General features: G+C 33.9%; 1 protein-coding gene across 1 annotated transcript; it reads left to right on the plus strand.

The window, feature by feature from the left end:
- The first annotated feature begins 1,459 nt into the window (after nucleotides 1-1,459).
- On the plus strand, nucleotides 1,460-2,179 carry LOC114405106. The gene is made up of 2 exons (XM_028367772.1): nucleotides 1,460-1,730; nucleotides 1,917-2,179. The coding sequence occupies exons 1-2, from the start codon at nucleotides 1,540-1,542 to the stop codon at nucleotides 2,086-2,088; spliced, it is 363 nt and encodes a 120-aa protein (XP_028223573.1). The 5' UTR covers nucleotides 1,460-1,539; the 3' UTR covers nucleotides 2,089-2,179.
- The last annotated feature ends 11,998 nt before the right edge of the window (nucleotides 2,180-14,177 follow it).

The following is a 14,177-nucleotide window of genomic DNA, read 5'->3' on the forward strand; positions in this document are numbered from 1 at the left end:
TTATCTTTGACAAAAACCACATATAGCATGGAGATAGTTTCTTAGAGATTCAATCATTTTAAAGAAAATATTGTGGGATATTTCTTGAGTTATGTATACTGTTGTGTTTTCAGCAAAATACTGGTGTTACAGCAGACTGAAGTGCAGAAATTGCTAAAGCAATTAGGCGATGAGAGGTTTTCTGAGGCTTTAAATCATAGTTCATCAATTGGTGGTGGCCTTCAGTTCCCCATCTATGACAAGTACCTCACTGGCCTGGAAAGGTATCAACCTTTACCTTGAAATACATTGTAGCTTTCCCCTTTGTCTGGTATTGATTTGACTTCCAAGTTTTTTTATGCAAGCCACCTTTCCTTCATTTTGTGTATGTTTATGTATATATGATTAATTGTTTATTTTTTCCTCCTATCCTTTCTTCATTTTTTGGGGGCAGGGCATAGGACATATTTGTAGGAGTGGCTGAACGTATATCTCTTTCACTGTTGATTTGTACTTTAAAAGAAAACTGACTGGATATACATAATACATCTGCTTAGATTGATTACTCACCTAGTTTTATAGAATTCTACTTGGGTAGTGTTTCACCTACTGTTTTTTGGGCTTCTTTTCTCCTTCAAAGTAGAAGCTCCTCTAATGAGCTTCTACAGAAGCTCTGTTTTCTGGGCTTTTGTTCATTTTAAAAGCTACTTTTATTTTCCAGAGCTTCACTATAATGGTGTTTGGTTTGACTTCTCCTTTTAAGGAGGAGAGAAGCACAAAAAAAGTTGGGTCAGATGCTACCCTGCCTGGAAAAAAGATGAAGACATTTAAGTTTTAGAATCCAGACGTAATTGTAACTTTTAGCACATATAGTTTAACATTTTTTTTACTGTAATGTTTTTATGATATAATTTAATGGAATCCCTCCCATCTATTTTCTGTAATGGCTATCCTATGAATATATAAGAGAATGAAACTGTGGGAGGGGCTTACAAGGATATAGATGCTACTGCTCTGCATATACCTGTTGAAAATTTAAGGGCATGGAAAGGGAAAGAGAGCTAGAGAGGGAACAATATGAAATATAATTCAGTACTAGATCTTAGAATTTGCAGGATTATGAAAAGTTTCATAATTCAACTTATGTTCTTCAACTTTTATAAAAAAAAAAAAAACTCTCTCGCTCTACTTCTCCAAAAGCTGAGATGTATAAATTAATTTTATCTGATTTGAGAAGTTTAGTTCATTTTTCTTCTTCTTCCATAAGTGCTTATTAACAAGTTTATTTACAATTGTAAGAATTGTTTTTAGCTTATTAGTTATAGGTCTGATCACTCAGTTCCAACTGTAATACCTATATGTCATGCAGATGGGAGTGGATAGGTTGAGCCTTTTTGGTTGGTACCTGGTAGTTTGATTTTATAGTTTTGAGGATTCAATTTGGTGTGACTGATTTTTTTGTGAACCTTTTATGTTTCAGTAAATGCAAGAACTTTAAGAAAGATTAGGTACTGGGTATCTTGTATTCCAACTCAATAAGATAGTGGGGAGGAAAGAGATATGCCCATCGCTAGCAAAACCAGAAATATGCTTGAAGGTCTGATAAAAGAAGGATCATTGAAATGGTTGCTTGGCAAGAAGAGTTACTTTGGTGAAGAATTTGAAGAGATGGAAAATTCTCCTTCTGCTGGGAAGAACTTTATACGAGAGCTCTCTCCTGTTGCAAACCTAGTTGTTCGTAGATGCTCAAAGTAAGTGCATTTCTGTACATCTTAGCATGTTTTCTTGGAAATTATTGCTTCATAATCAGTTTTCAATTTTCAGTCTTGTTGGATTTAGTTTATTTGGTATATTGGACCTTTCACTCCTTTTTGTTTGACACAATGGGTCATACTTTTGATTGGAAATTCAACTGTAATATAAAACAAATAATGCAGAATCCTTAGGACCTCTTCAAGTGATCTTCTGGAGAGCTTCAATCAAGAGGCTTCTGATTCTATGAAGCATCCATCACGATATGCGAGGAACTTTTTGGAATATTGTTGTTTCAAAACCCGGTTAGGACTTATCTTCGAAGACCATGGAAGCAATATTCAAGAACAATTTTAATGAAGACTTATCTTGATGGCTTTATCAATCCTCAAGGTTCGATGGAATGGAGTGGTAACTTTGCATTGAACACACTTTATTATGGAGAGTACATTGAACAGCTACAAGTTCTTTCTTCCTTTTGCCTTCAAGCTTGACTGGTCTTTAACTCAAGAAGAAAAAAATGCTTTAATATTTACCTTGTTGATCATTTTATCCAGCATATACTTTTCACTTTTTATCAATTAGTAGGCCATTTTGATTCCTGTATACAATTTGTATTTTATTCTTTAGTGTTGAGTCTTGACTCATTTTTTTTATTCTAATTCTTGTTTCTCCATTATACTTCTGCTTTTTAAAAATTCTCATAGATACATTAATTAAAAAAAAAGCCAATGCAATACCTTAAAAAAAAAGGCAAAAAAAAAAGTCAAGCAAAAAATAAATAAAAAAAGATTAAAAAAAAGGCAATACTACGACGGTTATTGTATAACCGTCTTAGTATGTTGCACCTACTACGCCGGTTATTTTACAACCGGCATAAAAATCCATTTTCGCATGTCATATACAACGACGGTTCGTGGTCAACCGTCGTAAAACTCGTGGACATATAACTACGGTTCATGGCCAACCATCGTAAAACGCATGAACATACAATGACGGTTTAAAATCAATTGGCGTAAAACGCATGAACATACAAGGACGGTTTATGGCAACCGTTGTAAAAAATGTTATTTACAACGACGGTTTAGAAGACCGTCTTTAAAATACTTGTACCTTTTACAACGGCGGCTATTACGACGGTTCAAAACCGACGTTAAAATAACTACTTAACCGACTTAAAATGTCGTATTTGCAGTAGTGGTAACTCTCGGGTAATTTAGTGAATTCTGAAAGACAATAAATTATGTTTTTGACAAGTGTTTATACAACAATTTTATACCGTAGTAATATTTTTTATATCAACAAAAACTAAATATAATTTCATCTGAATAATCTATTTTATTTTTTAATGTAAATATTTATCACTTAGATTATCAAGATTACGATTTTTAAAGAAAAGATTAACAAGATTACGAATTGGGTTAAAGCCAATTTGTATAAGAAAATTGGATATCATAAGTATAATTGAATATGAGTGGTATTTATTTTTCAATCTTTGACAGCATACGAGAGTAGTTCCCGAATTATAGTCTTATTTTTCTCGGAATTTGCACACTCTGTGCCATTTGATCAGTTCGTTGCAATGCCTTGATGCTGCTAGATATTAGTATTGCATACTACGTTTGAAGTTAAAGGTATATATAGATATAAACAGAGTGATGAATAACTCTACTATTTGGAGGGGATAGAATTTTGTTACAGTAAATTCAACTTTACGTTTTGGAGAGGTTAGAAAATTCAACTCTAGTTTTTGGAGGGGTTTGAATTTGGTTCAGTTTTAGTTTATTCGACGTCAATCAATAATTAAGTTTTCTAGTGCTATTGTTTTTGTCACTGTCATGAACAATTCGATTGCTCTAAATTTAAAAATATTTCAAAAAAAAAGTAGTAATTTTTAATTATTAATGAAAAAATAGCTATAAATATTATATAATTTGCCCTTTTTCAGTTTAGAGGAATCCGGTGCCTCAAAAAAATTCATAATTAAAGTGAAAGTCGTGTTTAATAAAATCTTAAAATCAATAATAAAAATTTTCAAATTTTATTTTATTCTTTGAAATCTCAGACATGAATCAAAAGTGTACGTTTAAATTGAGAGTTGTGGAAAGAAAAAAAAAAACATTCATTCCTTCTATCAATCGCTTCTTACAGTACAAAACCCCAAGTTTTTAGCTACCCAAATTTATAGTAGTATTTGTGAACTGTGACGCCGAGCTAGTTAGTTAAGATCACTTTATTTTTATATATAGGAACAGATCTGCACTCATTAGAGCATTTTTAATCAATAAATTAAGCTACCAAAGTTTCTCGTGTAATTTTTTCATAATATTTCACACTTATTTTTCTTTGACTTGTGGCTTCTTATAATTGAGAAAGTTGGAAAAGGTTCCGAGAAAGAAAAAGGGGTTTCGTACATCTTCAAAAGATCTGAGAAAAAGGGATACTCTCTCTTTGACTTGTGTGAGAAAAAGGGGTACTCTCTCAAACGCAATATTGCAGAGAAAGAAAAAGGACCCAAACGCAAGCTCCAATAGCAGAGAAGAAAAGACAGCTTCACAAATTTCCGGAAAACGCAAACGTAAGCTCTTCAAAAAATGGCGCCGGGTACTCTCTCTCTTTCTCTTTCCTTGTTTTCTCTTCAAATCTTGACTCACCCTAACCCTAACCCTTTGCGTTTTCACTTTTCAGGACCAAACGGACGCCTTACAGAATGGTTTGGTAATCATGGAAGATGTTCAAATGGCAGTTGCTGATTATTTCATTAGTGACTTTGTTTGAAGGAATTTTAAGGTATTAAATATTTTATTACTTTTAATTTAATTCCTTAACTAGGCGATGAAGAAATCCAATATTAGCAAATCCCTTTGTTCAAAATGTCCAGTAGTTGACTGTGCTTGGATTTTTTTTTTCTTTCTCTTTTTTCAAATTAGAAGAATGCATGATGCAGGCAAAACACGATAATAAACCACACCATCAATACGATATTAACGATATCCTCTTTAACTAAAACTTAAATATATTCAAATCCTCATCTACTTTAACATTCATTTACTCTTTACCAGCACTTAATTGACTTTCTTGATTACCCTAAGAATATTAAAACGTAATTAAACATGTTTTTAAATATACTAAAAATTAATATATTTAATTATCATATTCCTATGTAATATTATTTCGTGAAAAAACGTTTCCTCAATATTTGTTTGTTTATTTGTATGCGGTGATTTGAACTAAACTACTAGTACCATTTTTTTTATAAGCAAAGTGTATATATTTATTTGAACCAACTCAAAGCACAAGTTGTGCCTTGAGCCAACATGAGCATATTACACAAGAGGTACTGATACCAATTAAGTTATCTATAAAACTAAGCTATATATGTTTTTCATTAAATAAAATTATTGTAAGAACTCAATAATATATAAAATTTAATAAACAAGAAATAGAGGTCTTTGGTAGTCAAGAAATGGAGTTAGAATAAAATAAAAAAATCGAAGACTAAAAAGGAGAAGAAAAGAAATGCAGAAAGACACAAATCACCCAAAACAAAATACAGTAGCCTTCTAGAGATGGGAATAAGTGTCAAAACATTTAAAAGTAGGGTAGTTTGGGAATTTAGAGATAGAAAAATGAAATGGTTAATAATTGGATAAGAAGAAGACTCTTTAATGAGAGGCAATAAGATTTTGAAAAGTGTCCCTAGGTTGATTTGAACGTCATATCATTGCCAATTTACCATCATGAATGTATGTGCAAGAAAAAAAAAGAGTTTTGTTATAGTATTCAATTGAGATTTTTATTTTGAAGAGCTATAACATTTATACTCTTATTAATTTTTTAAAAATATTTTTTTGAATTTTCAATATCTTTAATTATCTATTTTTTTAATATTTTTTATTTCTTAATTAATATATAGTCTTAGTATATTTATTAGTAAAATTGCTCTATTAAAAAAGTATTTTTGAATTTTGTTAACCTAAATCTTAAGAAATAATATAAAAAGTATTAAATGAAAATATAATTATATCTATTGTTTTAGAAACAAAAAAAATACTACTATTATTTTATTTGATTAGTAGTTGAAAATTTTTACCATCACGCTTTTATTAGCACGTGCTCTTAATGGAAAACTATGTTAAAGAATAAACAAATTAATCAATGTAGTTATTAAATATGAAGTGTAAATATTTATTTAATATTTTAAAGTAAAACCATTTATTTCTATTAATTAATTAGTAGAATTACAAACATTGCTTTCAGGAAAAACGCGTACGTACAACAAACCTTTTAAATTTATATTAGGTTACATCTCTAAACCAGCTCCAATTATGGTATTATCATCATTTACATTGCTAAATATAGCAACTCATTTTCATGTGCGTGTGGACATTCTTTGATATAAACTGTAAAATTCATGAATTTATTAGCATTATTTTAAAACTTCTAGGCAGAGGATCCCATGTGTTTGTAGCAGGGTGTCTGAGTTAAAGGTTATTCGCTAAAGCTCTTTGTTCAAATTCATTAAAGATCATCATTTAACTCTGATCACTGATCATTATTATTTGCTTATCATTAACAAGCAAAAATATATTACTTAACAAGCAAAATTATGAGTTTGAAATGATAGATCTTGTCCGATACACTTCAATGGATAAACTTGAAAGTCGTAATTTGATAGTTGGAGTAATTGATAGATCTTTTTTTTGCTAATTCATCTTTTCTTATATTTAATTTTAATTTTATAGTCTCTAATATTTCTTGGGGGATAGATTATCTTCTTTTTCAAATTTATTTTTATTTGCTATATAAAAAATAACTGCAGAGAATGTAAATCCATATAGTGCAATTCTTATAGAATAGTACTATTTCCTAACATGTTTTAATTGATGTATGGATAAAGTCTACAAGCTTATTATATTTGTGCACGCCATGGTGCATTGTAAATTAAACTACGTACGAAAGCTACCTATATAAAGGTGTAATGAAAGTCCACCATATAGTTAAAGTTGGCATAAAATGTGCTTATTCAGCCACCTGTATTTGTATTTGTAGCATAAATGAATCAGTTAAGAAACAGAACTTAATAAAATTTATTTTGATCAACACCTGTTTATTAGTTTTGCTTCTGAGTGTAGCATTTATATTGATATTTGTTTTTCGGAATGATGATTGATGTAGGTGTTCATTCAGTTATTTCTTTGATTCTTACTTTTATTTTGGACCGTGCTGCCCATCATCACAGGTACAAATGTTTGTTACCAATGAATATTTTTATTATGTGTTCACTGTCATTATTGACAATTGATATATGCTATACAAATTGTGTTCATGATGAGTGAACCTTAGATTCCCGTTTGAGATTGGATGCAATGATTCTTGCGGACACTTTGCATTAATCATTGTATTCAATATTGAATTGTCCGTTTGGACAGTTTGGGGAGACTGATATTTTTATGGTAGATTCATGTGTTAAGGTTTAAATTATTTTGTTTAATTTGATGAAATTTCGGTAATGCATTTCTAGTTGTTCTCTGAGTGCATACTTGATTATCGGGAAATTAATTTCACCGATTTCATGTCGTGTACTTGGAGACCAATGCGAAATGCTGCCAAATTTAACCAAATAGAATTAACCCTGATGTATGAAGCTACCATAAAAGACAGTCTTCCCGAATGGGATAGGGCCACACCTTTAATAAAAAAGTAAGATTTTCATGCATCGAATAACTTTGAGAGTATGACCGAGTTATTACTTAGATGGATCGAAGTTGGATGAATGAAAGTCGCATCAGCCCAGAATATGAGGAAGGCGTCGAGCAATTCTTACAATTTGCTTCAGAAAGAGGTCAACCGGATGAAGATGGAAAATATTATTGTCCTTGCATCAATTGTTTGAACGGAAGACGACAAATACTGGATGACATACGAGAGCATCTGTTGTGTGATGGAATTAAGAGAAATTATATGATGTGGATATGGCATGGTGAAATGACAGACATGCAGAGTGGGCAACAATCCGAACCGTTTGATGTATAAATGGGAGATCGCTTGGAGGATATGATTTGTGACCTTGGACAAGAGTCTTTCCAGCAAGCACATGCCCCTGTGTATGAAAGATTGCAGAGTGACTCAAAGAAGCCTTTGTATTCGGGGTGCAACAATTCCTTGACGCTATTGTCGGCGGTGTTAAGTCTAGTTAATGTCAAGGCCAGATATGGATGGAGTGACAAAAACTTTACTTCATTGCTTCAAATAGTGCACGATCTACTTCCACAGGATAACACATTGCCTAAAAGCTACTATCAGGCCAAGAAGATATTGTGTCCGATGGGTAAGGAGTATCAGAAGATTCATGCTTGCCCTAATGATTGCATACTGTACATACATGAATTTGAAGAAATGTCGAAATGCCCTAGGTGTGGGGCGTCACGGTACAAGGTGAAGGAGGATGAGGACTGCAGTTCTGATTAAAATTCAAAGAAGGGCCCTCCAGCGAAGGTGTTGTGGTATCTTCCCATCATTCCAAGGTTTAAGTGTTTATTTGCTAATGAGGACGACGCAAAAGATCTTACCTGTCATGCAAATGGGAGAAAATCTAATGGAATGGTCCGTCATCCAGCTGATTGCTCCCAATGGAAGAAGATTTCGGCAAAGAGCCAATAAATCTTAGACTTGGACTAGCCAGTGATGGAATGAATCCATATGGCAATTTAAGCACTCAACACAGTTCATGACCAGTTCTACTAGTAATTTACAATTTTCCGCCTTGGTTGTGAATGAAGCGAAAATACATGATGTTGTCTATGATGATATCGGGCCCAAGACAACCAGGAAATGACATTGATGTTTATCTAAGTCCGTTGATTGAAGACCTGAGAAAGTTGTTGGATGAGGGGGTTTTAGTGTTTGATGGGTTTCGCAAGGAGACTTTTTAAATGCGTGCAATGCTTTTTTGTACCATTAATGAATTTGCAGCATATGTGATGCAATCCTACCCCGCAAGGGCATTGGATAGAAAACTCCAAGTAGATTGGGCCAGAGATGCAAGAGAAGGCCCTAGGGTTCTTATGAGCCTTAGGGTAGATTTCGGGCCCATGAGCTAAGTATGAGCCCACTTATCTTTGTAAATATTAGATTAAGGTTTCATTATTTTTGGGCCTTGTATTTAGGGCTCCATAATGTAGGTAGGGTACCCTAGAAATATAGGATTTTTCAGCCCTTGTATTTTAGGGCACCTAGACTAGTTTTTGTATTAGGGGTAGTTTTGTAATTTCACATGCACTAAGTGGATATTTGATGTGTGTGGTTGGAAATAAATTTAATTGAATTGGTAGAAGCCCAATCCAATTAAATTTTAGAGGGGGAGGTGAGCATTTGCTTACTACATCCCATTGCCACATCATATAGTCACACTTTGTGCATGTCCTTCATGCTTTTCATGCCTCATGACACCTAAGCACACTTAGTGGAGAATCTTGGAATTGATCTTGGATTAGTGGGCTGAACCATAACTAAAATTCACTAATCATAATTAGTGAAATTTTGGCTCCAAAGTTTGGCTCCACAAATTCAATTTCAAATTCAAGTGAAATTTGAATTTCCCTCCAATTTTGTGTGACACTTAGGCTATAAATAGAGGTTATGTGTGTGCATTTTTTTCAACTTTGATCATTCGAATATTAAACTTCAAAGTTCAGAGCTCTCTTAGAGCACAAAATTTCGTGCTCTTCTCTCCCTCTCCCTTCATTCATCTCCTTCTTCCTCCAAGCTCTTATCCATGGCCTCCTATGGTGGTGAGCTTCTTCTAGACTCACTTCTCCTTGAAGTGGCGTCTCCTCTCTCTCTTCCTTCTCCATTCCGCTGCCATTTATCTTCCAAGGAGCAAAGGAATCCATTGATGAAGAAGATCCTAGGCCTACAAGCTCCAATGGAGCTTGCATCATGTGATATCAAGAGCATTTTCATCTAGGTGATATTCTTTTGCTTCCTCTATCTTTTTGTTCGGTGAATTCTCTTTAATTCCTTGTTCTTCATCTTATTCTCCATGTATATCCTCCATTGTCTTGTGTTTTGGTGCTGTTTAGAGTAGATTCAAAAAAAAAAAAAAATAAACCGATTAAATCTTAGATCTACACTTGTTCTTGCATTTCTATGGTTCAAATTTTGTAGATCTACTCTTGAATCTTGTTTTTGTGTTGATTTTAGGTTCTATCAATTTTCATTCATAATATTCTTGTGCTGAACCTTTAGATCTAAATTTGGTTCCAAAATATTGATTAGAAAAAAAAAACACAAAAATCTAAGTGTAAATCACTTAATCCATGTTGTCTTAGAGTCATGTTTAGTCATAGTAATTGTCACATTATGTTCTAAGTTTGTGTTGAATTTTATTTTGTTGATTGAATTCTAGATACATTTGTTCATGTATTGTTGTCATTCTTAGCCTATCTTTTGAATTTTGAGTCTAATTCATGCATGTTATTTAGTTCATAACATGTTCTAAATCAATTCCTAGAAGTAGTCTTGTTCTTGAACTTTTTTTTGCTTTCTAAGTTTCCTACATGATGCCTATGATGAAGTTGAGTTGTGGTGCTGAGTTTTGGCTGGATTTGTGAATCAAATAAGTCTTAAGCTCTCTTGAATTGTGTTATTCAAGATAATTGAGCATAAGCAAACACAAATTGTAACTATCCAAGCCTTAAGCAACATAAACACTACTCTTGATTTCTTGGTTGAAATCGCTGGTGCTGGCAGCTTGAACATACGAACTTGTATAAATTACTGGGAATTGATCACTACGTTTTTTGAGCTGAAACTTTTACTGAATTTTCTAGAAATCTGGAACAAAATTATAAAAAAAGAACCAAGCGATTTGGATTAAAGGAAAAAATAAGAAAAATCTCACAAGTTGGCAGAAAAATCAATGTCCAGGAAAAAAAAAGAAAAGTGAAAGGAAAGTGTGCTTGTTGTTTTGGCTCAAAATTTGTTCTATAATTGGTGCCTATTTTATACCAATCCTAATTCTGAAATTTGAATTGAAAATTATTGTGAAAACAAGTGCCAAAACTAGAGGTTTCTTGAGTCTTTTTTTTAGAGTTTTTCTACTCTACTCTAGAGCCATTCTAGGTTTCTCTTTGAGTCCTAGCTTGCTTTTTTGTGCTTTTCATTGCTTTAATTGTTGAATAATCCTTGGAAATTTGTCTTGTTAAAACTCTATTGGTTTAGCTTTCATTTCATTTTTTTTTGGTCTTTGGTTATTGCTTGTCTCTTTGTTTCCTTGCTTGTGAGTTACCATATAGGGAATTGGAAAGGAGGATTGGTGTCATATCTTGAAGAATTTGAGTCAAGAAGCAAGGGGCCAACCACCTTAAGAGCTATTGGACTAAGAAGCACTCCAAATTGAGTGAAACACTAAAGAGAGAATAGCCACCACAATTGAGGACTTTTTTTTTTTTTTGTAATTTTGTAATTGGCAATTTGTTTTGCTTTCAAATTTTGTAACAAAAAGGCCTTTCATTGGAAGTAAGTTGGGAGCCTCCAATAGGTCACCCTACTTCCATTTGTGTGTAATAATTTTAGGCAATTTTCCCTTAGGATAGTGAGTGTTTTGTTGGGAACCTTAAATGAGGTAATCCAAACACTCTTAGGATCCGCCTAGTTTGCATTTCTTGCACTTTAATTTCTTGCTTATTTTCATAGCTTATTTCCTTTACCCTCCATTGTCAAACCGCCTAGATAGCTTGCCTTTTACCAATTAGTTTTTACCTTTATCTTTCACACCTCTTTTAGTGTTTATTTTGGCTAGTTTCAACCATAGTTTCTTTTACCTTTTTTTCAAACCCCCAACAAGAAAGAACCATAACTTAGGAACCAACATGAGTCTTCATTCTTCATCTAGTGTCAATGGTGAGGGTTCTACTCCTAAGGACCCCTTGTATAAGATATTAGATGAGTTGAGATCCCTTAAGTTGTGGAAAGAAAAACAAGAGAGAAAAGAAAAAGGTAAAAAAAGAGTGGAAGAAATAAGTCAAGATGAAAGAGAGAAAATAAGAGAGGAAGAAAGAAGAAAAATAATGAAAGAAATGAAAAGAGAAAAACATGTCTCCTATAGTAGTCATAACTCTTGCAAGAGCCTAAGTGAAGAACTTCGTGACTATTATGAAGGAAGGCATAGGTCACATCTTAGACCTCACTCCCATATGAGAGAAAATGAAAGAAAGCCTCAAGAGGTTAACATTAAACTCCCATACTTCCATGGGAATGACAATGTAGAGGCTAATTTAGATTGGGAAATAAGGGTAGAGCAACAACTTAAAAGGAAGTCTACTTCAAAATCTTATGGCTCTCACTCTTATCCAAAGAAAGACCAAGGTCAAGGAATCTTAGGGGTGAGACCTTCTAAGCCCAAATATGATAAGGGGAAGACAATAGAAAAGCAACCCCTTAAGGATAGTATGCAAGAGAAGACTAGCTCCATGAAGTGCTTTAAATGTCTTGGAAGAGGACACATTACTTCTCAATGCCCCACCAAGAAAACCATGATTATGAGGGGCCAAGAAATTTATAGTAGCCAAGATGAGGCTACTACTTCACCTTCCTCTAGTAAAAGTGAAGAAGCAAAAGGGGAAGAATCTAGTGAAGAGATATACCCCCAAGAAGAAGAACAACCTTTAATGGTTAAGGAGGAGTGTAAGGAGGTAAGTGTCTCCTCCAAGAGGTTAGCTAAGAAGGAAAGACATTTTGAAATAAAGACAAATATTAAAGAAATTTCCCTTCTTAGACAACCTCCACATTTTCTCCTTTGTAAAAAGACACTTGTTAGCATTGCTACATCTCTTAGGCTTGAGTTTATTCCTCAAGTAAAGGAGTTGTTGGATGAGGGTTTGGTTCGCAAGAGATTAAATCCTTGTGCTTTGTTGGTGCCCAAAATAGGTATTATTAGGCACCAAATCCCTAAAATAGGTGGTGTGATGAATGCTTTGGGTGGTGCAACACTCTTTTGTAAAATCACTCGTGCACCTAACATCTTCATGATTTGTGTACATAGGGACTCATTAGGTAGGTTTGTTCTTATTTTTAGTTTCAATACAAACTTAGGCACTCATATGGGACACCTTAGGTTTGTCATACATTTTGGTAGGAATAATCAACATGAAAATACAGAAAAAGGTATGTTCTATTGCTTTACTTTTCTTAATTTTTTAAATTGTGATCAAGGGGTTCCCATGAACCCTAAGAGAATAAAGGTCATTCCTGAGTGGCCCGCTCCACCAAGTGTAAGAAAAATTTGGGGCTTCCAAGACTTAACAAACTTTTACAAAAGGTTTGCCCCATATTTTTCTATACTTGTAGCACCACTCATTGAGTTGGTGAAGAACCATGTTCCTTCATGGGAAGATGCCCAGGAAATGAGTTTTCAGACCTTACCTTACTTCAACATACTAAACACCACTAATACATATGTTTTTGTTCTTTTTACAGGTGTTGAGGAAAAAAGCCCAGAGTTTCAAGAACCTTGGGATTTGAGGTCAAATCCTTTTCAAGGGGGAGGGAATGATGCAATCCTACCCCGCAAGGGCATTGGATAGAAAACTCCAAGTAGATTGGGCTAGAGATGCAAGAGAAGGCCCTAGGGTTCTTATGAGCCTTAGGGTAGATTTCGGGCCCATGAGCTAAGTATGAGCCCACTTATCTTTGTAAATATTAGATTAAGGTTTCATTATTTTTGGGCCTTGTATTTAGGGCTCCATAATGTAGGTAGGGTACCCTAGAAATATAGGATTTTTCAGCCCTTGTATTTTAGGGCACCTAGACTAGTTTTTGTATTAGGGGTAGTTTTGTAATTTCACATGCACTAAGTGGATATTTGATGTGTGTGGTTGGAAATAAATTTAATTGAATTGGTAGAAGCCCAATCCAATTAAATTTTAGAGGGGGAGGTGAGCATTTGCTTACTACACCCCATTGCCACATCATATAGTCACACTTTGTGCATGTCCTTCATGCTTTTCATGCCTCATGACACCTAAGCACACTTAGTGGAGAATCTTGGAATTGATCTTGGATTAGTGGGCTGAACCATAACTAAAATTCACTAATCATAATTAGTGAAATTTTGGCTCCAAAGTTTGGCTCCACAAATTCAATTTCAAATTCAAGTGAAATTTGAATTTCCCTCCAATTTTGTGTGACACTTAGGCTATAAATAGAGGTCATGTGTGTGCATTTTTTTCAACTTTGATCATTTGAATATTAAACTTCAAAGTTTAGAGCTCTCTTAGAGCACAAAATTTCGTGCTCTTCTCTCCCTCTCCCTTCATTCATCTCCTTCTTCCTCCAAGCTATTATCCATGGCCTCCTATGGTGGTGAGCTTCTTCTAGACTCATCTTCTCCTTGAAGTGGCGTCTCCTCTCTCTCTTCCTTCTCCATTCCGCTGCCATTCATC

The sequence above is a fragment of the Glycine soja genome, chromosome 1, assembly GCF_004193775.1.
Source record: "Glycine soja cultivar W05 chromosome 1, ASM419377v2, whole genome shotgun sequence".
Lineage (NCBI taxonomy): Eukaryota > Viridiplantae > Streptophyta > Magnoliopsida > Fabales > Fabaceae > Glycine > Glycine soja.

What these genes read in the sequence shown, in the direction of transcription:
- LOC114405106 (XM_028367772.1), top strand. Translation starts at nt 1,540, where the DNA reads ATGCCCATCGCTAGCAAAACCAGAAATATGCTTGAAGGTCTGATAAAA. An exon ending in GTTGTTCGTAGATGCTCAAA is followed by an intron (nt 1,731 to 1,916) that starts GTAAGTGCATTT and finishes CAAATAATGCAG; the next exon opens with AATCCTTAGGACCTCTTCAA.